We start from the raw sequence: 26,777 nt of genomic DNA on the forward strand, positions 1-26,777 counted from the left end.
AGCATACAGAAGAAATCATCACAGTTCGTTTTTTGTTATTTATTTTTGATGACTGATACAGATTACAGTCAGGAGGTAAACAAAATGAACAGTCAAGATACTGACCACAGCTTTACAATATTTAATTTGTCTGTAGTTAATATTGTTTGAAAGACTTTAAATAGCTCAGCGTTTACCACATTTATAGTCTCCAGTCCAAATCAGGCAAATATTTGAACAACAGAGCAAAGAACAGTTGGCTTCATATAAAATCATTTGTAAAACTGCAGACTGAAAATCTAGAAAGATGGCCAGTGGCATAAATTATCAGCTTTAATCATCATGTCCAGGTGTTATCAGGTCTAAATGTGTTACAGAGAATATCTGCTAATGATTACAGACAAGCCATTTATGACTGACGATGTTGCCTATAAACCATAAATTACACAGTCATTCAAAAGAAATGGGAATAAATCATGTTTACTGTTATAACAAAAAATGCTGCAATGTTGTGATTGACATAAGCAGGTGCTTGCATTACAAAATTGTTATTTCTTAACAGTGGTGCCACTTGCAAAAAATATATATATTTATATAACTCGTAGTCTGCTCCACAGGGCAGGGTATACACAGAGTTCCTATGGTACAGTGTCACTCTTCTCATACAGAAAAAGAAATGCTTTAAAGACATTTTAACAAACAGATATAAATCTACAAAAGCTAGAAATGGTGGCTTTTTTTTTTCTTTCATTTGATGTGCAATGTCAAATATAGTATTGATTTTGCTAGATAGCATTAAGAGAATATGTTAAAAAAAAGTATATGCAACTCCTGATCTGCATAAAATATACCAAAGTTCTCCAACAAGGCCTTTGAGTTTACATACAGAGCTTTTCAAACAAAAGCCTGGTAAAGATGTGTAAAAAATATTCAAATTAATTCATATTTTACTGAAGCAGCATGACGTTAAACTATTTAATTTAGACAATACAACCTTTAATTTAAAAACATTTAGTCAGTGGGGATAATGTACAGTGAGTTCTGCATAGAAAAAAATAATGGAACATTCAAATTGTTTTGTGCTTTTTTTCCACAAACAGCATAAAGGTTACTAAAATTAAAAATGTATTTTCACAAATCTGTTTGGTCTAGAATTAGAGCTGACCAGTCGCATTGTTAAAAATTTGACCTAGTAATGATAAAAAGGTAGATCAAATTCCTTAAATATATAGGACAGAGCCCTTTACTTTACCCAATCTTCCACAAAGCAACAAGAGAGTGCACACTTCTCGATGACAGGTAAGGAACAGAAAATTTGTTCAGGGATGAATTTGTGGGCAGCTTGAGAAGAGAGCCATGATGATCACACCTAAAACTACTCACATCTGAATGTCTGGATCCGGACCCGACTTAGATTCACCAATCGTCAGCTGTCTACTCAGAAATTTCACTAAATAAAAAAGAAAAGAGGTTGACAATTTTTTTTTTTTTTGTCAGGTGAACTATTTTTGTGTTGATTTTTTTCAAACAAGGTATAACCAAGACTTCATCTGACTGAAAGTCATTGTTCGAAAATGAAAAGTTCTTAAACACTCTTAGCAACTTTGTAGAGTAAAGTACAAATTCTAAAACAACTAATTTATGTTTATTTTGAGGAAATACAAGAGTTACCACTTTGTGTGGCACTAGCATTTTTTGTAAAAAAAATGTTTTAATAGTTTTCAATCTAATTAGAGGGGGTATTTTTATTTTAGAAATTATTTCCAAAATAATGCTTGCAGAATAAAATACAACTGCATTTTTACACATCTTTACAAGGGGTGCCAATAAGTGTGGAGGACACTTGGGCATGGTCTGAAGAAGTATTCCTTTTCTCAGTGACAATGGTCAATAAATTCAATGGCAAATAAAATCAATTTCTTGTTGTTATTTCAGAATTTCTTGCAAAAAATGCAAACAAGGCTTGTTTTTTTTTTCCATCTTTTTTTAAGTAAAAGTGTGAAACAGATCAATACTATTATAAAAGAAAGAAATGGGGGTTAGTATTACATTTCTTTTTTTTTTTTTTTTTTTTTTGAAAATGGTCCTAAACAGTCTACTCGGAGCACTATTTTCTGAACATCTCACAGAACCTCATATACACGTACAGTCTGTCAAAGCTTGTGCGGTGCTGGAGCTTTTAACGTGAAAGTTTGGCTGCTCGGTACAGAAATCCTGAAGAAAGGCAGCAGTGGGAAAAATTCTTTGTTGACCCAGATAGATATAAGATGATATATGACAGAAATTCTTCAGAAATTCCTTCTCTTTAAAAAATACATTATTCATCTCCTCACAGAGTCTGTGTGAGAAACGAGAGGAATCGAGTCTAACCTCTGAAACTGGATGCTTTCTAAACTTTCAGAGGCCCGTCATGTCAATGAAATAAATAACAAACTTCGAAAAAAAGTGAATTGACAGAGAAAATACCGTGGAAAATATATGAGCAGATCAATTTGCCTGGGGTCACTGAATATATGAAAGAATCAGTCTCAAAAACAATCCCTTTAAGGCAAACAGAAATGTGGTGAACAATAAATCCCGTGTAATACATTCAATGCACAGTTCCTGGTCCTCTTGAATGTGTAATAGGGGAAGGGATTAGAGAAAGCTTGTGTACGATTGTGTCTGTCAGGAACATGTGGGGAGGAAGGGGAAAAGCTTGGACGAACAGTGTTACTGTTGGAGGTTTAGTGCCGGCCGGGCTCTCTGGGGGAAAGAGCACAGGGATGATGATGGTTTTAAGAAGCAAGAAAAGTTTGTTTCTCTTTCAGTTTTCTGCCCCCCTGAGTGTGGACTCTGGGATTGCTGAGATGCATTTGTGTGGCTTGGCAGAGGCCACGAAGCCGGGCAGGCAGGTGCACTGGTAGGACCCCTCCGTGTTGATGCACTGGCCGTTCTGACACAGGGGGACCTTGTCACTGATGTCCTCACATTCGTTTATATCTGCAGGGAAGAGGGAGACGTAACAAGCCAGTGAGCAAGGTGATTCAACAGCAGCCAGCAGCACATCTGTTGCTGAGTGGCCTCGTGGGTGTTAAAGCTAACATAATTTATATTTCCTACTCCTTGGCCTGCTTTCTTTAATTCCTCCCTTCCTTCCTTCCCTTTTCCTGTAGTTCCAGCATTTTCTTAGTCTGAATTTCTCGAAAGCAAAGGACTCAAGCAGCTTGCAAACAAACCAAACACAACAAAAAAAACACTGGGTTACTAACTGTACTTCTGCAGATCCTTCCCCTGCATATTCTGCTAATATCAGCTCCGATAAGGCAGAAAGAGTTGAAATTTGGCAATGGCAGCATCATGCTCTGGGGATGCTTTCTTTTTCAATAGGGACAGAGAGGAGCTGCAGAGTTGATGGGAGAATGGATGAAGGTAAATCAATCTGAGCTTATTTGTTACAGAAAATTTCAGTCTCTAGATATGCAAAACTGGCAGACATATATCTTTAAATGCAGCTGCGATGGCAGAAAAATGTGGCTCTAATGTGTTGACCTAGAGACCGGAGTACAAATGCACATCATAAAATTCTAATTTTTACTTTTCCCAAATTTTTGAAAAAGGTGCATCACAATTATGCACTACATTGTGCTGGTCTCACATTAAATACAATGGAACTGAAGATGATACAATTATAAAATGCAAAAGAAAAAAAAAAGCACTTCAAGGGGTAAAATACTTTTGCGAGGTACTCCGTTTACCAGGACATACACTGACTAGTATCGATTCCCCTTTGAATACAGCATGAACAATAGGTAACACAAAGTTTTTGCATAAATATAGGGAACATTTTCATCATAAAATAAAGAAATAAAAAAAAGCATAAAATTAAAGTGACGATATCTTTCTGGCTTATCAGGTTCAATTAAAATAATGTATATCTAAGAAAAAAATAAGTCTCCTACGTGTTGCCCAATACTTGATCTGAAACACAGGAAGAAAAACACTCAAGTGTGTGTTAGTTGAGCTTTAACTGTTGAACGCTGGATGCTTAGAAATTACATTAAAAATGCATCCGACAGTGTTTCCTTTTGGCCTTCAGCTGTTTCCTTTTTTCATCTCGGGAGGTCTGAGTATCTTTTTCCGAGCATTCGGTCTCAAATGACCCTCGTTCTGTTTACGTCATGTCCTGCTGGGGAAATTCGAGAGGCGGTATTTATAAGAAGACGCATGGCACAAGTTGCACGTGTTTCCTCAGAGTTCAGTCACTCTGCATGGGGAGACAACTGGCCTTGGAGGCAAAAAGCCCATACAGAAACAGAAGGCTCCAATCATAGCACCTCTGCACTGCTAAACAGCCTCACTTTCTTCTAAGACAAACAAAATATCTCCAAAGAGATATAATATCTCATGTGATATACGTGTGGCTAACATTCAAGGTCCCCTCATTCTTGGCAGAGAGCAACATACAAATTTAAGACCAAAAGGCTAGTGAGAGATGTTTTACAGAGTGCACTGCTTTCATTACTTTCACATAAAACCTAATCTCATGCAGGGTTGTTGAACTCAAAGCTTCTCCTTGAGCTGGACGATGTAAAGGATGCTGAAATCATCTAAAAGATATGACTCTGAACAGCTTATGCTCGAAGGCCGAGTATCAGATTTTGCTTTCAGCTTTGACAGGAAAACTTCACAGTAACCCAATAAAAGTGATTTCTTACTGCACTGATGAAGAGATTCCTATGACGCAGTCCTTCAAATTCTGAATGCATGAGATGCTGAGGGAAAGAACCCACCTATGCAGGCCATCTTATCCAGGTTAAGTTCGTAGCCGTCGAAGCAGTCGCAGGTGTAGCCCTCTCGAACACGAACGCAGCGTCCGTTTTCACATCCGTTCAGGATCCCACACTCCTCCGCTCGGAGACCCTCAAAGCTGTCGTAGCGCCGCTCTGATCAGACAGACAGGCGGACAGACAGGCTATTAGTAATAGATCACATCAGATTTCAGAAACAGCTACCTAAAACATGTAGCACATAAAGGGCAGTGTGTCTTGAGGAGCAGGGTTGATCTGGAGGATGTTAAGTATGTCCTACCTGTGTAGCGATCCAGTGGTTGGGGTTGGCTCCCACCCGGACGTAGTACTGGGACACGAAAGGGTGGTTGCGGGTTGCTGTAGTCACCGTCAGTAAATATGGGAACACTTTCAGGAATGCCACCGCCATAGTTATCCCAGTACGGGGGAAGCTCTGGCTCTTCAACTCCGTACTCGTATCCTATCCGCTCTCGAAGGCTGTCTGCGCCTTCCGTCCGAGGCAGGTTGCACATCGAAGCATAATCAACTGCACGACGGATCAAAGCAAAATGTTAAAGTTTGTTACAGTAAACAAAGGTTTACAAGAGAACCAGAGTGCGATGTGCATCCTGCTCCTCACCAGAGTCTTTCCTGGGGCAGAAGGCACACTGACCACTCCAGGCGACGCCGTACAGGCAGCAGCATTCAGTGTATGTCGTTCTGCGCTCCTCAATAGGTTCTGCGCACATGTTGTCCCCCTCGAGTCGGCGCCAGCAAATATCTACGTGCACATCCTGATCAGAATCTATGATGTCTTGGAGAGAAAGAAGAATGTTTTACAAAAAATGAAATAAAGGTTAGATCAGAGCAGCACAACATTTCACACCTAAAAAAACGAGGGCAAAAAGAAATACTGCACATTAGTGAGTGTCAGACCTTCTGTTGTGTTGAGACTGACGCAGCGGCGCTGTGTGCCGTCCAGGACTAGCGGAGGACTGCAGAAACAGTTGAACGATCCTGCCGTGTTCACACACGCTCCGTTTTCACAAGGGTTTCCAAATCCACACTCGTCATAATCTGGCCACATATGAACAAGAACGGAACGAATCCATCAGAGAAGATTCGGAATAAGTAAAAATATTATTGTATTAGCTTTGACATTGTCATTGTTTTTCCCTCATTTACAAAAAAGGGAAATTTGACAGTCTTGAAATATTTCCAGTTGACATAGACAAAGAAAGAAAGATGGTTGGCATCACACCATACAGCAGGAAGGAAAGGAAGAGAGAATGAGGAAACACCACAAAAAGGAAGCCAAGAAGGAAGGATGCAGTGTTTGAACAATGAAAGAGGAAATACCGTCAAAAATAAATATGTATAAATATGTCCCTTTACTACATGGTTCTTCATAGTTCCATTCAGCTGTCTAAAATGAAGCGACTACAGAAAAGAGACTCAGAGGTCTGGCATTCTGTTTTAGATCAATTATATTTATTATCTTGCACACTTTCATTTTAAACCTTTGTGTGAATGCTGTGATATTGTGGGATTTTTACATTTATATATAAAAATGAGATTTAAAGTACAAACTAAGCTGGTATGGATTTCTTTACACAAAAATGAAACTTTTTGCTATTGACTATTTGCTTTTATTTAAAACTGTAAAGAACCAGTTATTTCTACTGCTGATGCTAAAAAAAAATAAAAATAACACCTTTATTATTACAGTTAGAATAATCCGATGTATGGCCTTTATTTGTTTGATTTTAAACATAGGAAAAAATGGATTTGTTTAATAATGTTCTATTCTTTTTAGCATAAAACAAGCATAACAGTCAATATGAACAGTTAAGGCTATCTGCTGCACTCGGCTTGTTAATTAATATGCTTACAGGTTACTAGCTAACCTTTACTACAATGTCAAGCTATGTTGCCCACTAATGCTACCAGTGGGTGGTGCTCTTTTTTCATTTTCACACCATGACTTCCCATGTTTTTAGTAACAGGGAAATATTTCTAAACAGTAAAATTTGCTTTGTACATGAGAGAAAAGTGTCAGAGTGTTTTATCAGCCGGTGGACCTCCACCGGCTGATAAAACAACAAGTGGGTTTTATAACTGGAGAAAACGTTTAGTCACATCAGCACTTCGTCTGATCTGTTATTACTTAAACTGTAGAAATGATGATGGGTGTAAGCGGATTTGAAACTGCAGCTGTTTAGAACCTTGGCAAACATTCCTACAGACTGTATTACATGTGTAGTAATTCACATTTTTGTTAACCAACAGCAGGAATAATTTCTGAAATTAAATTGTTATACATTTTTGCTTTGAATAACACCGACTGTTTTAATCAAGGTTATCATAGTGATAAAATCTCGTGCAAGCACCTGCATATGTGTCATGAAAAGATTAGTTGTGACTTCTTATTTTCTTAATTCTTATTTTCTCTTTAGGATGTTTGAGAGATTTTCTAGTTGTGGGAAAAAAATCTGAATTCTTGATAAAAAGCTGCAGAGCTGAGATAATAGAAGGAATGAGATAAATAAGAAATGCAGTCTACCTAAGTGAGATAATGTAAATTCTTACCCACACACTCAAGCCTGATTTTGTCGTAGAAATATCCAGACTGACAGTAGCAGGTATACCCAGAAAAGAAATTGGAACATTGCCCATTCTTGCATATCTCGCTTCCAAACATTTCACATTCATTTGCATCTGAAGGAAAGACAAATTCACTCGTTACTGCTCAATGTCAAAAAAAAAAAAAAAATCTAAAAATGCAATGATCATATTTCACCTTTCTGAACCAGTTTGACATGTTACGAGCAAATATGCTCACCTTTGTAGCGCAGGTCTTCTCCATGACCCAGTAAAGAAGACCCAGGTAAAGTTAATAATCCGTTGCCATGGGGACACAACTGGTTGTAATCGTCTGTAAAATGCATAAAGGTTACAATCTAGGAGCTGAAATTAGGAAAACATCCATTTTCCAGAGAGTTGATCTCATACTGTACCTCTTCCTACAGGAGGACAGGGGTGAATCTCACAGTTGTCGCCCCAGCCGGCGCCGGCTGTGCAGCAGCACTCCTGCTTGGTGGTGTTATGAGACAAGACATTGTTGCACAAGTTGACATCATTTAGGTTATAATAGCAATCTTTCCTCTCTTCAGTGATGTGAGTGGATGTAGACGCCGGCTTAGAGTCAGGAACAGCTGAAAACGAACAAAGAAAGCATTTCATTGGATACGAAGTACATCACAAGAACTACTGTAAAAAAAATAACCAGTTACACAGACATGGTGGCATACAACACTGTTCGTCCTCTTGCAGATTTCTTCTGTTGCTGCAGTTTTGTCACAAACTACATGTTCCAGACCAAACTAATTTTAATATTAGGAAATGATAACCTGAGCAGATACCTATATTTAGATATTTTAATAATATCTGATTCCTTTTTAAATTGTGAATAAAGTCTGATTGAACGTGTTTATTGCAAAGCTGACATGCAGAATCAAGGAATCAAATAAATCCTGTCCAACAACATAAGGGCTAAAAAAATCAACACATCTTATGCTGAGAAACAAAGTCACTAATATTCAAGGATTACTGGACTGATTGGAGACTGATGCTTCTGAGCTTTGGCTGCTGACAAGGTGCTGCAAATGCGATGCGAGTTGTTTTATAGGCTTTGGGACTCCGGTGAATCACATCGAAAGCAAATTATCCATGGGTGAACAAAGCATGGAGTAGTGGTGAACCCCACAAACATCTGGCCTACCAAAATTCCCCCAGGAGCGAATCAATGAGCCATTCACGAGGTTACCAAAGCCACTTGTTAGGTTTATCCAATTACTTTTTACTCATTGGGTATTGGTTTGAATGACTTCATCATTTTGGATTTACTAAGCTTATTTTTGCCTGAAATTACACTGGTTAGCAGATCTTAAAACATCCAATTGTGATAAAGCGCCATACACTCTATTGGCACATCATCACACTGTAATAACTGTAAACTGCTTCTGCTTTCACCCTGCATCCATCACCAGGCCGTGCGTTACCGTCGCCTGCTCATTTGTCCACTGTGAAGGGCTCAGGCATTTCACTCCTAAGCTGCTGGCTTAGCCAAATGGAAACACTGGCATGTGAGTCAACACACCAATTCAGACTCACATGATTGATTCACACACGTCAAAAGCAAACAGAGGAATGTGGCAAAAGGCTATACAGAGGCATAACCGGGATTTAGAGGCCAAGAAGAAGTAAAAACATCCCGAATGAGGGCGCGCCACTCAATAATGTAAATATGTTCAATTTTGTGTATACCTCCTGTATTTGAATTGTTCAAAAGGCCTTATCTCTTTCATAAGGTTACTTAAGGTCAATTTATGTAAAGGAAGAAGAAAGTACCTTAAGCTGCCAGTAAGAAAACGCTATCTTTGTTTGTCTTCTAAATAAAGGAATTAGGTCTTCTCTGATCTTTGTGTAGGACTTACATCATTATCTATCTCAGGGATTAGGCTAATGCAGATTTTTTGGAGGTGAACCACCCAAAGTCAGTCGCAGCCTTTAAAACGAATGGATACAGACAGATCTAAAAAAACATTTACAGAGGAGGCTATGTCCTCCTTGTCACCCTTGTTTGGATAATAAGAGACGGCTCATTAAACCAGGGAAAACTCCGTCTCCCGACGATAGGATAGAGAATTAAGTCCTCTGACTACTCATACCCATGGAGCGGCACTGGTTGGTTTCAGGATCAAATTCCTCATTGTCGTTGGGGCAGATGCACAGGAAGCTTCCGTCAACGTTCTCACACAGGGCCTCTCCGCACAGCGCCGAGCTCATCTCACACTCGTTCAGGTCTGAAAACGCAGAGTAAGAGAGTTAAGCATGCTGTAGGCATGACTGGCACACAATCACAGTACAAATAACTGCGACAATCTGTCTAATTGAAGCAGACAACTTAGCAACAAATTTGCCTTAGAGTAAGTGTGGAGTGAACGAGGCGCAATCTTGGTCAGATACAGAGAAACTACAGAGAAACTTAGAAAGCATTTAGATAATCCTCAAGGCCACATTGAGAAATTACAGTGAAGTCTGGCCAATTAGAAATGTCAGAAAACACACAAGTAGGTTGAGAAATTTAGAAAAATCCTGAATTGAATATCAGCTTATCCTTACTACAACCACTGAATTACTTTTTCTCAAGAACAGTCCATGTCCCATCAACCTCTACAAGACTGGTCCAGTCTAATCAGTCAGCTATTTAGTTTCTTACAAAAATATTTAGATCTCTTCATCTTTTTTCAACTTTTGTCTCAATACAACCACAGTATAATACCCCCCCACCCACCAATCAAAAATATATCGTTTGGAGGAGTATTATGTAATAATAAAGCTACTCAATGTAATGCATAATTTTCAAATGTAAAAGCAACAAGTGAGTTTTTCTCATTTTTTAACAAGTAAAAATCTGAAAGGTTTGCTATGCATTTATTCAGCCCCCCTGAGGCAATACCTTGTAGTGCCACATTTGGTTGCAATTCCAGCTGCAAATTATACAGTATCTGTATTAGCTTTGCATATGTGGAGGAGCAGGCTTTTGACCATCACAGAGGAAATAGTGTCTGTAAAAATCAATCTTCAAAACTTGCTGAGGTGTTTTTTTTAATGGAATAATTTCTGGACTTTGACTAGGCCATGAAGACTATCTTACTCATACTCCTCATATTCAGTGAATAGTTGCCAGGGATTCTCTTTTATAGATGAGCAACATTTTTTGTTCACATGACAGCCTGAGAAAAAATATTTACCATATTTGCCTAGCAACCAACACTGCAGAGCCTGGCTGCTGTTTCAATGCACTCTCTTCTCTCCAGATCCAAGTCTTACTCCACCAACAAGTACAGAACATGCTTTAATATCCTACCCTGGAACTAGATGTGATTCTTGTTGATATATAAATGTATATTTACTCAGCATCTAGCAATTACATCCAGCAGTCACAACAATCCTGATTGGACAAAGCAATCAGTTAAAACTGATTATAAAAGGACAAGGCGCAAATCATGTCCTCTACTATGTAACATCGGAAGAAATATGTCAGAATTCCAGCGCTGAAGATATTTTGTTTGAGTGTTTGTTTAAAGCTCTTTCAAATGACTGGCATGGCTGATCAACAGTTACTGGAAATCTTTATTTTCAGTAATTGCTGCAAGGTGTCACACAACATGCTGCCAGCATGCTCTTGGCACTCACTAATGTGGAATACTGAACCTTTTTCCTTAGAGGATAAATGACTTGGTAGAAGATTATTTGTTTTTTAATTTCAACTTTCAGGATTTGGGAAACAGTGTATGGCATTTTCGCTCACATTTACACAGAAATAAAGACAATTCAAAATAAGCATAACATTTTGTAAAATGTTTTTAGAAAATATATATACATTTGTATACAGTGTGCAAAAAGTGTGAATGATACTTAATTATTCCTTTACTTCCCAAGATTTAGATTGGATTGTGTTTGTTAATCATTTCTAGCTAAAACACAACAACCCCTGCTGTTGAAATGAACACAAATTGATGGTTTTTAATCCTGGTTCTCTGGACAAACTGTCCTGCTGTTAGGATTCAGATTTGTATTCTGTGTGAGTTCTCTTCTTGTAGAGAGGATCTATGTGGGAGAGTTCATGCAGCTGATTCCAGCAATCGGCTGCAGGAGCGTTAAGGAGAGGTGGATCAATCATTTGGTCCCACTTGTTGGTCAGATTACTGTCCATGCACATTGTTTTGACTTTTTCCACATCTTGTCTTGAGCTCATATCTGAGCTTACCCAGATCCACGCCTCTCCTTCAGAACTCACCTCGACCATAAGCCATACTGTAAGCCCCTTACTGCATTCATCCTGCAGATTCCCTATATGCTGGTTCCTAATTAACCTCTTGCTTCTCCTCACAAAATCTGAGCTGGGCAAACCCCCTGAATCCCAGAGCGCATCACTGTATATGTGTGTCTGTGTGTGTGTATGTATGTATGCGTGTATGTGTGTATGCGTGTGTGTGTGTGTGTGTGTGTGTGTATATATATATATCTCTCTCTCTCATTGTCCAGATTCACTGTACATAAATCTTCAGAGCATCTGGTCCTCAGTTTCTTGTGAGTCTGCATTTGGGTCAAGAAGCTAGAATCCAGCATGTTTTAGGTGTTTCTCTGCCTCCACAGGGAAATAATTGGGTAATTGCCAGGTTTTTGCAGCACTTAATCGCATGCTGAGGCGGTAATACATCCAATGTCTTTGATTCAGATGAGGCAGAGAAACATCTAAAACATGATGAGGGTTGAAAACCACAGCTTTAGAGAACACAAAGCTCCTAAATTTGCTACAACTTCATTGCACATGTATCAGATTCAATAACAGGCTGCACTAAGTATATGCAGATTCAAATACACATGGTAAGTCCAGCAGACGTTAATGATTTGCACTTGTTTGTGCCTATCATGTTACAGTTCATCAGCCAGAAAAACCAGAAGCAGTAAATTATTTAAGAAATAAAGAGAAATGTGCAGTCAAATGGAGGCGCAGCAGTCAGACTGCCCCTCTGTGCCGCACTAATAGGTGTGCGGTGTCTGAGGAGAATCCAACTAGCTCATCAAACCTTCACGAGAAATCTACGCAACGGGTACGCTTGAATATGAAATCGTAACCATTTGCAGACAGTGTGAGCAGCTCACAGAACACGCACTGTATGCCTGAGTTTGTGGGAGCTTTTAAGCAGCTTGAGCTACAATGCTTGGCTGTGGACATGCCAGGAATCGTTAGTATTTTCCACAATCCTAAAAAGTTTATTATATACTTAAAAAATAACTAAATACAATTTAGATTACTCATTTGATTAGATAAAAAATATTTCACATGGTTTTCTACAGTCCTCCTCCCTCTTTTCCTTCTGTCCTTGTGTGCTACTTTTCTTCTTTCTGTTCTTTCTTCTCTGCTCAATTAGAAATGTCTGCCACAAATTCATTGTGAATTTATATGATAAAATGAATCTAAAGGACTTTTTTTATATATATATTTCAGTCTAGAAAGTAAGCAATGACTGCAGGATGTTAGTGCAGCAAGCCTGATTTGCAAAAATATTGAATAAAGCTCAGTTGAGAGGATGAATTCTAGTTTTTGTGACATTTCTGACCCGTTTTTGTAAAACCAGGACTGCAGAAAATCACATTTTCATCTTTACAATCTGAGCCAAAATTACCACCAGCTTTCAGCAGATGGCCATTTTTACATCGCAATCAGTGTAACAACACGGCTCGCTTATTCTTTGAGAATGCATTGCTTTTTTTGGCTGTGGTGTACATAAACTGACATAAATATGTGCAGACTTTCCCCCAAGGATGCAAAATGCCTTGTTTAAATAGGCAGAACAGCATTGCTGTTTCAGGAGCAGGTCTGCTTTTGCATTTAGATTCAAATGTAGAACAATGCACAAACTCACAACTGCACAGACATAAAATCTCAGTTTCTAGCCACTCAATAATTCAGGTGATAGCAGTTACATACCAACACATCTGGTAATATCTCCAGGTGGGTTGGTGTAGCCTTGGTCACAATGGCATCGGAAGGAACCGGCTGTGTTCTCGCAGAAGCCGTGGCTCCCACAGATGGTCTCATTGTTGCATTCATCGATATCTGCAAAGAGAGTGAGCGCAACGTGAATATTTACCCTTTCAATCTGCACAACAGACATTCAAACTGAATCCGTAAACACATGCCTGGCTTGTCCTAAATAACTGTACCACATGCAGACTACCACTCGGACCATTATATAACAACAGATCACTGCCATCATAACATGTCAGAAACAGTATATGGATGGCGTAATTTTTTACAGAGGTTTTCAAACTTTGCTGGTCATCATTCAACTTCAAATATTCGCTTTGCAGCCAGTGAATGCAGCGTGGATCTGCCACAACCTCTTCGCTATGGCAAAGAAGTAAGAAGCTGCAGCCAAGTGTGCTGATACTTTACATGCTGTTTGGGGAAAAACAGACTTCAGATCTGGCATAAAGACTTTTTTTTTTTTTTTGACATATTCCTGGCAAATATCAAATCCAGTCTCTTTAATAAATATCAACTTTTTTAAACAAAAAAGCCTTTAGAGATTTTAAGGTGCTTCTTAGAGAACCTGGTGGATCTCAAACACATGTACAGTAGTAAATCATAAAGCAAGTTTGATAAATGTGAAGAACAACATGCTGTTTGTCAGTAAAAAGGAGGCTTGTTGAGGCAGTTAACATTAGACCTTCTCACAGCTCTGCTGATTCCCCACCAAGTGTTGTTTGACGGCAACATTTGTTAGCAATTTCTTACATACATGATTTAGTATTTCTTGGCATCTCCTGCAAAAGTAGAGAGGCCAAAGATCGAAACGGCAGAAGCATGAGGTTGATTATAATTGTTTAAAAAACAATCAGAGAGTTTATTGTTCACACTTTTGTCACATGATTTTGTCCTCTGGTCAGTTAGGTAAGCCACTGGTTTCTGTCTGATGTCCCACTGGTTGCCAAGCCTGCTGACGCAAACTCTGTCAGTTTCCAGTTTTAGTAACTCGTCTCAAGTTGAGAAAAACACAATTACATCAAAACGATGAGAAAAGAAATGCAATTTGAGCAAGTTTACTAGCAGACATGTACATCTGATGATAAATACAGTAACAGCAAAACATTTCAGACGTATAAAGGAAACAATTTATAGAATGAATGACAGAATGTTCATTATATGTGGAGCCTTGGACAAGTATTCATGGTTTGAATTTTTCACGTTATAAACAGTGTAGTTTTTATTGGGATTTTGTGCGATGCAGTGCCTAATTATGCGATGAAAGAGGGAGGTTTAAAACGTTTTACAAGAGCAGGACGAAAACATAAGTGAAGGGTAAGGGCTAGGGGTCTTATTTTGCTCTACAACTGCTGTGTGAGTTGAGAAAAGATAGAAAGCGGTTTTGAGAAACCACAACATGCTTGATTTGAAAGGTGCACACAGCTAGAGTTCTGTTTTCTCCTGCAGAACAGACAACTGCCTTTTCAGAGCTCTTGGGAACAGTAATCCTGAGTCAGTTTCTGTTCTGAGTTGGAAATGCTTCTAACATACCTCAGGGGTCAGAGACAGGGGCTCCCACAAGCTAATAAACCCACACAGACAAAATTGTCTTTGTTGTTCGCAGAACTTTTGTCAGGAAATGCTAAAGAACCAAAATTGCTAGAATATACTTGTGGGCTTGACTGGCTGCAAGATGAGAAGATGGAGGATGAACAGATGCATTCTGTACTGAAAACGGCCAGCCCACTCGGTTTTCATTCAAGCTTGAGACTTAAACTGGAGAAGAAGGTGAAAGAAAATTCAGAGAAATATTTCTGGGGCTGAGTCAAGGATAGAATAATTAGTAAAGAGTTTGTGGAGCATTTTTATAAATTGTGCAGAACTCAAGTGGAGATGTGAATGTTGGAATGAAACCGGCAGCCAGCTGGGAGGTCTGAGAGGGAAGGCTAATAAACAAAATCATCAGCGTCTGAAGGCAGCATTTCATTCATGTGTAAAACGGAGCAAAGAATCTGCTGCAAACCATATGCTGCAACGAGATGCAATCAAGTTATCATACTTGGAGGAATGTGCACGTCAAGAACAAAGCAAATATAATGGCCTTTATTCTTTTGTGTATCTGGATAATTTGAGTGACAGGAATACTCGACAAGCCATCTGCATGTATCATCCAAGGAGAATTTGGCATGCTAATCACAGCACTAATGGTTTGTCGGCAAAGAAAATGAAAATTAAAAGAAAATGAGATAACTACACCAAGAGTTAACCTTACACCAGAAATGGGATGATTTTTTAAATACTTTTCTATGTAATAATGACTTGTATAAGGATACTACTGGTGCTGTAAATTGCCGGACAGGAAAAAAAATAACTAAATCAGAGAATAGAATAAGGAGTTTAATAGAATGGATGAAGCTGATGTTATTAACAACCATGTATCCTTATAATCTGACCAAGGAAAACCTGTTTCTGGATCAGGATGTGCTCTGATCTCTGTATAAAAAGGGATCATAGTGAGATGTATCTTACATGTCATCATATATGCACAGTGGTGGTGAAAATACACCACCACTATGCACCCTACACCTTCCATACTTTCCCATATATTCTGGGCAATAGTTGCTCGGAAATTTGTTCACGCCCATGTGAGTATAATACGCCAGAGTATAATGTAAAAACTAAGTACATAATCAAAACCTTTTCCACATTTAAATGGGGGACATATCCTGCAGACCAGTGGCTTCCAACTCTCTTACATGTCTAAAGTATTTCCTTACTGCCACCCACCTGAATTAGATGAATGAGTGATTAACAGGTTCTGAAACACCTGACAACATACTGAGGAAATGTCATCTAGAAGCTTGTGAGCAAAACATGTCCTGAAAACGACTCCTACAAAGGACAACTTAATAGAGGTGCAACCAGATTACTGAACCTCATAAGTATAGAGATTTGTAAATCTCTGAGGTTCACTGTCAGATCCACAACCTGTCTAAGGTAACAACAACAAACTCATCTGGCATATTGTGGTCATACCTCTATGACAAAAAGAACTATCAAAGTGTAACAAATAAGTAAAAGTCATCTAAGTCCTATACATTTATACAAGGCAAGAGAGTAACCGCAGACAATTTCCTGTTTAAGGAAAGCCTTATTAAAGACATGGCATAGCTTCAGGGAAGTTATGACTATGAGTGTGACTAAAAACTAAAAACAATAACCACAGCATCAAGGAGGGCTTGCGTGCACTCATTATAGCACAATTGTGGGTGACGTTTGCTGTGGGGGAAAAAAAAAAACTGTGTTTTTCCTTTTTTATGTCATGGCGCCTAAATCTAAATGAGAGCAGGGAGCAGCGCCAACGACAACCGCTGTCCCCTCCGAAGGCATAACACCGGCCCTCGGAGAAACGGCAAATTACAGCGTCTGCTCCCTTTTTAAATATCGGCTGATTTTTACAAGCAGTCGAAAAAGGCCATGAAGTAAGTGAGCTCCCCTCCTTGGACGTTTATTGAAGTGACGGCAGCATCTCCCACATATTCCCGTTGTGAGGTGAAACAAGCTGCTGTTGTGTTTGGTGTTGGGGTAAGAGGTCAAGTTCTTTAACTGGAGCACTGAACTGGGAGTGTTTGGTGTCAGATCTCACGAAAACACAAGTAGCATTCAGAATATATTAAAGAGTTGGACACATTTTTTGTTACCCCTCATTGCTTTTACATTAGAAAACTAAATGTCCTGATGCTCCACAGTGTATCCTGCCAAGAATCTCATTCAGTCCCCAGAGTGTGTCACTCAACTGCAAGCCCAAGGTCATCTTTTTAAAATGACGAGCAGAACAAGGAGAGCATTAACGAGAAAAGCTGTTTGGAAGTTTGTGGTAAGTCTGGAAGAAGCTGCAGAGATCTACAGTTAAGCTGGAAGAGTCTCTCAAAAGGAAAATCTTAAAGGACAGCTAGCGAGAAGAAAGACAGAACTGTAAGAGTCTGTTTTGGTCTGGTGACACCAAAATGGAAAATTTTGGTCTACATGCAAAATATTATGTTGTGCAGAAAGCTGCAAAAAAATCCACTCAATAAATGAAAAGGACGCTAGTCAGACTAGAATATCACATTCTGGAAGAAATCATGTTAGAGGCTGCAAATCAAATGAGACAAGGTTCACAATCCAGCAGGATAAAGATACAAGACATACAACCAGAGCTTTAAGGAAACAGTTTAAGTCAAAGCATATTAATGTGCAAGAATAGTCCAATCAAAGCCCAGGCCGATGTCTGTTTGAGAGTAAACAGGAAGAGCTGGAAATTGCTTTTCCTGTTTAAATGCTCAATCCCATCTTACATAAGCTTCTATTATTTTGAAAAGCACAATGCAAAGCTGGTTGGGATACGCCCCAAAACACTTGCAGCTAAATATGGACATGAAGACAAACATGCATAATTATTTTAAGATTTTTATTTGTAAACAATTTTATAAACCATGCATTTTTCCATCCATTCATAAACATTCACCACTTTGTGTTTATTTGTACCATAAAATACCAATAAATCACATAAAATGGCATCCTTTTTGTTTCAAGGAGTGTGAACACTTGTAAAAGGCCATTCTGCAACAGTGAGACACTGATGCTCCAAATAGTCAAACTAAAAATGCATTTTAATGACCTTGAGGTTAGCTTGTGGTTTCAGGTAGTCCTTATTCTTCTAAAGATCTCTGCTGTTACCAGCTTGTGTTAGTCAGACAACATGATGAACAAATGAAACGAAAGGCAGCCAAACATGGTTAAGGTGGTAATGACAAGAAGCAGAAAATCATTCAGTCACAGCTTATTCTAAATTACTTTGGTATCAAAAATGTGTTAGTCTATGCAGGATTTACTAATTGTAAGATCATTCTGTGCAACAGGTGTTTAATTCCGCAACCTCAGACAATTCTTCATGCATTCTTCATTCATATATTGTAAGAGCCAAATCTCTCCACAGGGGGCACTAAAGAGGATAATGAGCTCTGGTCTCGCAGTTCTTTCCCCAAAAAGGCCACAGAAATGACCAAGTTTCAGCTCCGTCTCTGCTTATCAGAGATGCTCAGTAACTCTACTGTCAAAGAGAAGAGACTGTTATCCCTCTCTAGCTTGACTCTAAGGTTTCAATGATGGGACTCTTCTGCAAGTAAAAGCACCTGATTCCAAAGGGAATTTTGTCTTGCACCCTATGTATGGGACGACTACACAGATGAGATTTTTTTTTACTTGTCTCAACCATGAATATGTCAATGTAATCCATGTGTGCTGGTATGGAAGAAGGTTCATTACTCTTGAGATCAAAACATGTGACCTACATGCAAAACACTGTTAATGAAGGAAGATTAACATTGCACATTCCTACAATGTTACAAAGGCCATAGGGTACTTTGGCCTTTGTGTCTGTCCAGTTTAGAGGTGGACAGACACTCTTCATGCAATCTTACTGATTATGAGCTATTATGCCAAGAAGAATGGGGAAAAAGTAAACAAATAACCTAAAAGCCATGCTTAGGAGGACTATGCACTGCTTTGAGCTGGTATGGCACATAAGATTCCAGTACAATGCCCTGAAATCATTTAATCACTCACCACAGTCTCCGCTAACCATGTCAGGCTGGCACTCCATGAAGCACTGATAGGAGCCAATGGTGTTCTTGCAGCTCCAGGTACCACACACCGAGCTTCCAAACTCCTTACACTCATCCTGGTCTGCAAGAATAAAAAAAAGAACAATGTGTGTTGGAATCTCACAAAAAGGGTCTAAAATTAGCTACATTCACCCCACATGCAAACTTGTATTCCCTCCACTGCTCTAGTGCTTAAAATGTAATGTCTGTCCAATAGGAGTTGGCCAAGAGGCCTGTGGTGAAGCTGTCCTCAGTAAACGAAGCAGGCAACAAAAATGGCCAAAAACAATATTATTACAGCAACCAAAGAACTTGTGAAGGAGAAAAAGGGAGACGTTCCAGAGGGAAAAAACACCTCTTGCTCACAATGGGGTCATTCATGCTTTCCTCAAGGGAGTGGGAGTTCAGGGCTCCAGCCACACAAACCTCTCAGCTTGGGGATCATAGAGGAAAGCCTCTAAGCCAGGCTTGGACACTTTCACTGGAACAAGGTCCTCATGTGCTATAGATAATCAATCATAGCCAACAGCACTACGCTTAAGCCCTAATGTAGCATGACGATCAAACGGCCAGCTCTGACACGCTGGTTTACACATGGAGAGCAAAGTTCATGGCAGAGTTGGGGGTCAACAAACACCACGATGAGACCACCAGAACTGGACACCAACGCTGTTGGGCTTAAGCCCATCGTACCTTCACAGTCAGCTGAATCAGTGTTGTACTTGAAGCCGGCTTCGCACAAGCATAAGAAAGAACCCTCAGTGTTCAGACACTCTCCTCGAATGCACACGTCATCTCTGCTGCACTCATCAACATCTGTGATAGGAATAAAGGAAAAAGAAAGGAAAACAATTATGAGAGAGAATAGCAGGAAGGGTGGACTGAGATAAAGTGCATCCAGAAAGTGTTCACATTGCTTCACCTTTTCCACACTTTGCTATGTTACAGCCTTATTCCATATTGCATTACATGAATGTCTTTGGTCAAAACACACAAACACCCTATTATGACATTGTCACAGACTTTGTTTAACACTTTGTTGATCTCTGGCAGCAGATACAGCCTCGAGTGTTTTTGAATATGGTGCCAAAAGCTTAACAAAACTTTAGGCAGTTTATTCCATTCTCTTTTGCAGTTCTTCCCAAGGTCCATCAGGTTGGATAGGATTCATATATAGACAATCATTATCAGGTCACTCCCTAAATGTTCAATCAGATTCGGATCTGGATTCCGGCTTGGCCACTCCAGAACATTCACAGAATGGTTCTGAAGCCGCTACTTTGAGATCTTGGTCATGTGCCTCCTTGTCCTGCTGAGAAATTACCCATCACCCCAGACTGAGGTCAAGTGGGCTCAGCAGCAGGTATTGGCTTGGTGATGAGCCATGTCTGGTTTCCTTTAAACATAATCAGACCAGGAGACCTTATTTTCTCATGGTGTGAGAGTCCTTTAGCTGTCTTCTGGCAAACTCCAGATGGGCTGCCATGTGCATTTACTATGGACCAGCTTTCACTTAATCAATCTACTAAAGATGCTTGATTTGTGAATTGCTGCAGAGATGGCTGTCATTGTGGAAGGTTGTCCTCTGTCAACAGAGGAATGCTGGGACTATGACAGAATGACCATTGGGTTCTTAATCACGTACAACTAAGATCCTTCTTCCCTGATTGCTCAGTTTAGACAGCCAGCCAGCTCTAGGCAGAGTTTTCCATTTATAAATGATGAAGGCTACAAAGCTAATTGGGACTTTCAAAGCAGCAGAAACTTTTCTGTAGCCTTCTCCAAATTTGTGCCTCAAGACATTCCTTTCTAAAAAAAATTTGAAAAAAGTGAACCAATGTGAATACTTTGTAGATTCACTTTACAGAGTTATGATCATTTGTCCTCAATAAAAACAAGAGGGACATCTCATAGTCCATCCATAGTGAAATGAATTAAAGTTTGCCATGGACAGAGTGTGCTGAGCAAGAGGGAAGGACTGCTTTAAAATTGACACCTTCAGCCTCAACGGAAATTGGCAGCTGCTCATAGAAGCAAGCCAAATGCATTCAGGGGAAAAGTTTATTGCTCAGACATGAAAAACAATGAGCTATTTGGATAGTAAAACATGTGTTTGTACTTAATCTTAAGAACATTGTGCCAACTGTCGAGCATTTCTGCGGTAGCATCATACGAACGGTCTGTTTTTCTGCCAGGAGTACAAGTGCATTAAGTTCAATTGAGCTACTCCGAAATACCTCCCCATAACCAACTGTTTAAAAGCATCAATGAATACGGCATGCGCTTTGATGTTGAGCGTATGTAAACTTCTGACTGGCACTTTACAGGCTGAGAACAATTTTATCATTTTGTTATCAATTTAAGATAAATGCCCTTCCTTACACAGTGCCCAAGATTATTCCCAGGGAGAGAGCAAGCAGGATTTGAACTAGGAACCTCTGTGTCTGGTGCCAACCTACTTTACCACTGCCGAGAGAACATTTCTCTCAGACTAAAAAAGAGTGGTACACACTTAAAGGGGCAATATTATGTGTTTTCCAGGTACATAGAATAACTTTATAGCGCAATCAAGTAACTGCCTCATAGAAGGAAAAAATCTAATGTTATTACGGTGTTTTTTTGTTTTTTTTTTTAAACAAAATCACCCTGGGCCAAGTCAGTGGCACGACTGAGAATTTCTATAAACTAAAAGTTACTTAGGTATTTTAATCTGTGTTTTTTGGTGGTTCAATCAAAATTAGAAAATCAAGTCTAGAAGAGGAAGTATTATGTATTTTCCAGGCACATTGTGCCATTTTATAGCACAATCTAGTAACTATGTTCAGTTGTTATACAAACTTATATAAACTTTGATATATTTATGAATATATCAAATATGACTTAAAAGGAATTAGACTTGGTAATTTAATGCCTTAAAAATGGGCCTCTGTGTCTTTAACAAAGTCCTGCTCTTCAGGAAGAATCAAGAATTGATTCTTCAGGAAGTCATCACAACATCACCTCTCTATTATGCCTTTTTACAAGCGTTGCACTCTCGTATGATGAGCTCAGCAGATGTGTGGTTTCACTAGGTGTTTGCTAATTTCTGCTGGCTAGTCTGAAGGAGCTGAATGGGGAAGTTGTGGGAGAGGAGTGCTCTGTGAAGCTAAAATTCGGAAGCTAGGAAACTGCAACTCTGAGCAGGAGCTTCGTCCTCCAAAGCACCGCTTGCTCCCCCCACGTTTTGCACAGCTTAATGGTTGCCATGAGAGATTTAAGGATTTCTCAAACATGCATGATCAAGCAGCACTCCAGATATGTTTTTGTTGAGGGAATAACATTATGTAAAGCTAAAAAAAAAATCGATTTTACATATTACTGCCCCTTTAGCTACAGATGTATGCTGCATAATGACATATTGTGTAAAGCTCTTGGGGTGAGAATAATGAATAGAGAGAATTAATCATCTGGGTAAAATTTTTTAAAATCTTAACGATTGGTATATTATGACTACAGAAATGAAAAGGTAAACATTTAAAGCATAAATAAGGAAAAACAAATAAAATAAGCCATTACAGCAAACATGCTGTAACTCCATGGGAATAGAGTTATTTATTTGGCTTCAAATTCTTCAAAAGTTTATGGTGCAACTTGCTAATCTGGATCAAGTTAAAATGGGTTTCAGTCTGTTGTCAGCTTTTTATTATGCATTTTCCATTTTGGGACCAAAAATCATATTGGTATTACATTCCAAAGTCTATCTTTCATTCAAATGACCTCACAAACTCTTGTCCTCCCCTCTTCCTCCCCGTGTAGGTTCATGTCAGAGGGGTCTGGCTTTCATTGTGTCAGCACTGTACACACCATGGCAGACTGCAAGAAAATATACGACACCCGCTGATTTATAGGATAATTAGGCCCCAGTATTTGCTGTGGCAGCAAGCCAAAGTACCTGTCACAGTCTGGGCAATTTGCTCACAGTGTTTAGAGGATACCAAAGCTGCTGTGTGGCGAACACTTTGGGAGAAAGATGTCCGCATTTTAGGAACAACTATAGACCTCCACTGTAAGTAAATCTTGGCAAATATGCTGGACCTCGCCTGTGTTTTTAGGGAGGTACATGCTTCAGGTCATGTCTGGATGTTGCAAGGCTAGATAATTTTACATTTAGTCAACTCCACTTCTTCCTTGCAAGACCAACCAGAAAAAATATTGATCCAATTCTAACATCCTGTCCATTAATTTCATGGACTATTTTTTACAGCAAAAGCTTCAATTTGCTGAAAATTGATCGTCAGTTGACAATCAGGCTCCATTTGTTTTCTGTCTTATGATCAGTGAGTTACTGGGAGCGGATGGAAAAACATCAAACTGATGTCCAAAAGGGGACAGTTGATGAAGCCATGGCCCATTACACTCAGCCTCTGCACCCAGAGCTATTTGGTGAGAAAAACCAGTCTGCACTTAATCAGAAAACACATGCAAGTTTGCATAATGCCTTTATGAACTATACATACCTTCAAACATTTTGTCATAAAACAAATGTCAAGGCATTTTATTGAGATTTTATATGATGGTCCAACACGAGGTAGAAGACAACAATAACTAAACTGCATGACAGATACATTTTAGCTATGCACTTCAAGCATAGCTAAAATACTTTACAAAACATGCATCACTGTCATTCCGTTTCACAATTACGCACTAACATGTGCTGATCTCTCACAGGAAATCCCACTGAAATCCATGAAGGGCTGTAGATACAATATGAAAAAAATTATCTTTACATTACTCAATACTTACTTTTAAAAAGGAACTGCATGTTAAAAACTGACTTAAGCTAAATCTGCTAAAAAATCTAAACATATTACCATCTCAGGTCATCTGTTAATCTGGCTCACCCTGTTACATAAAGCTAATAAAATTTGAATGATGATGTCCCATTACCCTGGCAGTCAGGGCGTTCATCGGTGGTGGTAAATCCATCAGGACACATACATCTGTAGGACCCCTCCGTATTCAAACAGCTTCCTGGTCCACAAATTTCCGCCACGGTTAAACACTCGTTGATGTCTGTCACAAACAAGCACAAGTAGACTCACACAGCTGTGTCAACATGCCAGCTTGTGAGAAAAACCTGCTGGGTTTTTCTCACAAGCTGGCATGTGGAAGAACAATCCGCTAATGGTATATGTCAAATGTATAAATACCCCTGCAAGATGTCCCATCTCCCAACTCCAGTCCAGATGGGCACAAGCAGCTATAGGAGCCGATGGTGTTGGTGCACTGGCCTCCCAGACACAGACTTGCATCCTCACATTCATTCACATCTGCATTTACATACGCAGAGACATGATCAGTGCAACAGTTACACAAGCTATGAATCATGTGGTCACACTACAAATCTGCTTTTTTGTGCTAGAGGAAGAACTTCCAGACCACAGAGAAAAAAAAATCATCCATCATCGTCTTCAGCAGCGCCTTACCAGAGGAGGGGTCACATGCAGTGTTGGAACAGATGACTGTGAAAATGACTTCATGGGAATCATAAATTTCAATGACCACAGTGAGACACCCCACTGTTTTGTACCTTCACACGAGAGGCCGTTGGGCGCTATGCTGAAGCCCGGATCGCAGGACATGCAGGAGAAGGAGCCCTCCGTATTAACACAAACACCTGCGAGGCAAACACCTGCAGCCCGGCACTCGTCGATATCTTAGAGAAAGTAAGAGAAGGAAGGGTTAGACATAGGTTATCATCAGAAGAAAATTCCCCAAAGAGTCTGGTTTTTGTCTTATCTCCTTAAAGAATATTACTGGATTCGTGTGACTCAGCTTGAAATGCTGCCATACAGTAAGCACAGTCTTCTTTATTAGATTGCACTGACAGTGGGTTTATGAAAAAGAGTGGACAGATGAGTATGTGGAATGGTCATTAAATTTGAAGTACCAAGTTATTACAGGTGACACATAATTACTAAAAGCACAAACAGTCACCAGCTTGCTGATATGTGACCACTGGAGAGTCTCTGTAGAGAAACTGGCTGTATTTCTTTAAAGAAGCATGGACCATTGTTAAAGGGCAAATATCATTAGATTGATTAGACATTAAAACCAACAAATAACGAATAAAACATAGATAAATCAAAATCTCAATTTCAAAACATATGGCTAGTTTAAAAGCGTAACAAAAAAGCATTGTAGTCAATCTTTTCTACAGGAAGTGAGCAGTGGATATGGACGAGGATGTGACATTCAGATCCTTGATTTCTGATGGGAAATGGTGGTAAATAGGACATGGTTGCTTTTGATTAAAAAAAAAACAAAACACCTTTTTCAAGGAAATATTTTTGAACAGATGTTTAGCCACTTGATGACAACATAGAAAAAGGACAGTTTGCTTTAAGGAATAAAACCAAGGTAAAGGCATCTTGGACATAAATCACTGAAATGAATTTCCTGAGTTGGCTGGACTGGAGCAAAAATGACAACATCTATGTGATTGCTGCCAGAAACATGTTTCAAATGGGGTTTTGTCTTACATAGGTATTCCAAGCTGTGTTTATTTACAGGCAGACTGAGCTTGCCACAGAGAGCTTTTTAATCTCTCCTTCGCATGCTGGTTTTTTAGGTATCTAAGCTACTGTGTTCAGGAATTTCTCCTAACTTTGTCCACCTCACTAGATAAATCGCCAAACAAATCAACATTTTATAAACTAAATTTTGAGATGGAGACATTTCTATTCCTCCTTTTGTCTTAAACTTTCCCGTATGCACTGATGAACTGTGTTCAGGCATTCCAAATTAAACATCTCTCGATTTTACTCATGGAAACTAAAGGACTGAAAAAGAAAAATATGCAACACATGATAGCATGTGCCCTTTATGTCACTGAGATAGTTCTGCTTGCCTATAACAGGGTACCTCAAAGCATTGCAATAAAAGGGGGAGGTGGTGGAATTCATGTTAAATTAAACCTTTAATATTTTCCATGGCACCAGACACATCCATTAAAATCCCATAAAAGACTCACTTGGACTTTGTTTAGTGAAATCATTTCCCTTGCAAAGATACATATCAGTGGGGGATCTTCCTCTCAGGCTACATCCACACTCTGGTATATATGAGTAACTCGGAGCGTGTTCGAACCTCGTTTATATAATCATTCCTCTTTTCCTCCCAATGAAGTCATGACACATCTAACCTCACAGGATTTGTCAGAGCTGCCATTGCGCTGCATTGATCTTACAAATTATGTCAAGACAAATCACAGAGTGCTGTAAGTATCTCTAATCATTTTCCATGACTGAAACCTGATTTCGGTTGATTGTGTTTTACCTTCACAGGTGTGTCTGTCTTCAGACAGTTGGAAACCAGCTCCGCAGCTCCTGCAGGTGTAAAATCCTGGGGTGTTAACGCACAGTTGGCCAGGACACAAGTTACCCTCTGAGCACTCATCCACATCTGGACACAAATACACACCATAAGACAAAATGACCATCTTTGGCTTCAATTAAATGAAGACTGTCAGTTGCAATCAATTATAACGTGGGGTTTTTTTGAGCAGCGCTATCTGCAAGACATTTGCCTTACATCATCTTGTTCTATTTGAGGTTTAGTCCACTGAGCAAAGATCAGAGGAGGGATGCCAAACGATGAAAAAGTCCAGTCTCCAGCAATGATGTTATGTCTCAGAGTTACTGGTTTAAAATGATGGTATTTTGGCACCTTGCTGTCACACCTGATGCTTCATAAACATAACCTAACTCAGGTCCCAAAATAGGAACACATTTTGACAAACTT

The 26,777-nt window shown here is 39.3% G+C and overlaps 1 protein-coding gene across 1 annotated transcript in view; it reads right to left on the minus strand.

Annotated features, from left to right (window-relative positions):
* Nucleotides 1–24: 24 nt before the first annotated feature.
* Nucleotides 25–26,777, minus strand: part of LOC106903680 (latent-transforming growth factor beta-binding protein 2) — a 108,283-nt gene continuing 81,530 nt past the window's right edge. Inside the window, exons 26-41 of the mRNA XM_014967655.2 lie at nt 26,313–26,438; nt 24,565–24,690; nt 24,185–24,304; nt 23,922–24,047; nt 19,689–19,811; nt 18,958–19,077; nt 13,312–13,440; nt 9,479–9,613; nt 7,766–7,963; nt 7,591–7,683; nt 7,338–7,466; nt 5,685–5,825; nt 5,389–5,562; nt 5,050–5,295; nt 4,752–4,904; nt 25–2,961 (exon numbers count right to left, since the gene is read on the minus strand). Of these exons, the coding sequence (XP_014823141.2) occupies nt 2,786–2,961; nt 4,752–4,904; nt 5,050–5,295; nt 5,389–5,562; nt 5,685–5,825; nt 7,338–7,466; nt 7,591–7,683; nt 7,766–7,963; nt 9,479–9,613; nt 13,312–13,440; nt 18,958–19,077; nt 19,689–19,811; nt 23,922–24,047; nt 24,185–24,304; nt 24,565–24,690; nt 26,313–26,438 (2,315 nt within the window). The 3' untranslated portion in view covers nt 25–2,785. The remainder of the gene's footprint in view (nt 2,962–4,751; nt 4,905–5,049; nt 5,296–5,388; nt 5,563–5,684; nt 5,826–7,337; nt 7,467–7,590; nt 7,684–7,765; nt 7,964–9,478; nt 9,614–13,311; nt 13,441–18,957; nt 19,078–19,688; nt 19,812–23,921; nt 24,048–24,184; nt 24,305–24,564; nt 24,691–26,312; nt 26,439–26,777) is intronic.

This window comes from Poecilia mexicana, unplaced genomic scaffold (genome assembly GCF_051168715.1).
Source record: "Poecilia mexicana isolate PSO_F unplaced genomic scaffold, ASM5116871v1 scaffold_22, whole genome shotgun sequence".
Lineage (NCBI taxonomy): Eukaryota > Metazoa > Chordata > Actinopteri > Cyprinodontiformes > Poeciliidae > Poecilia > Poecilia mexicana.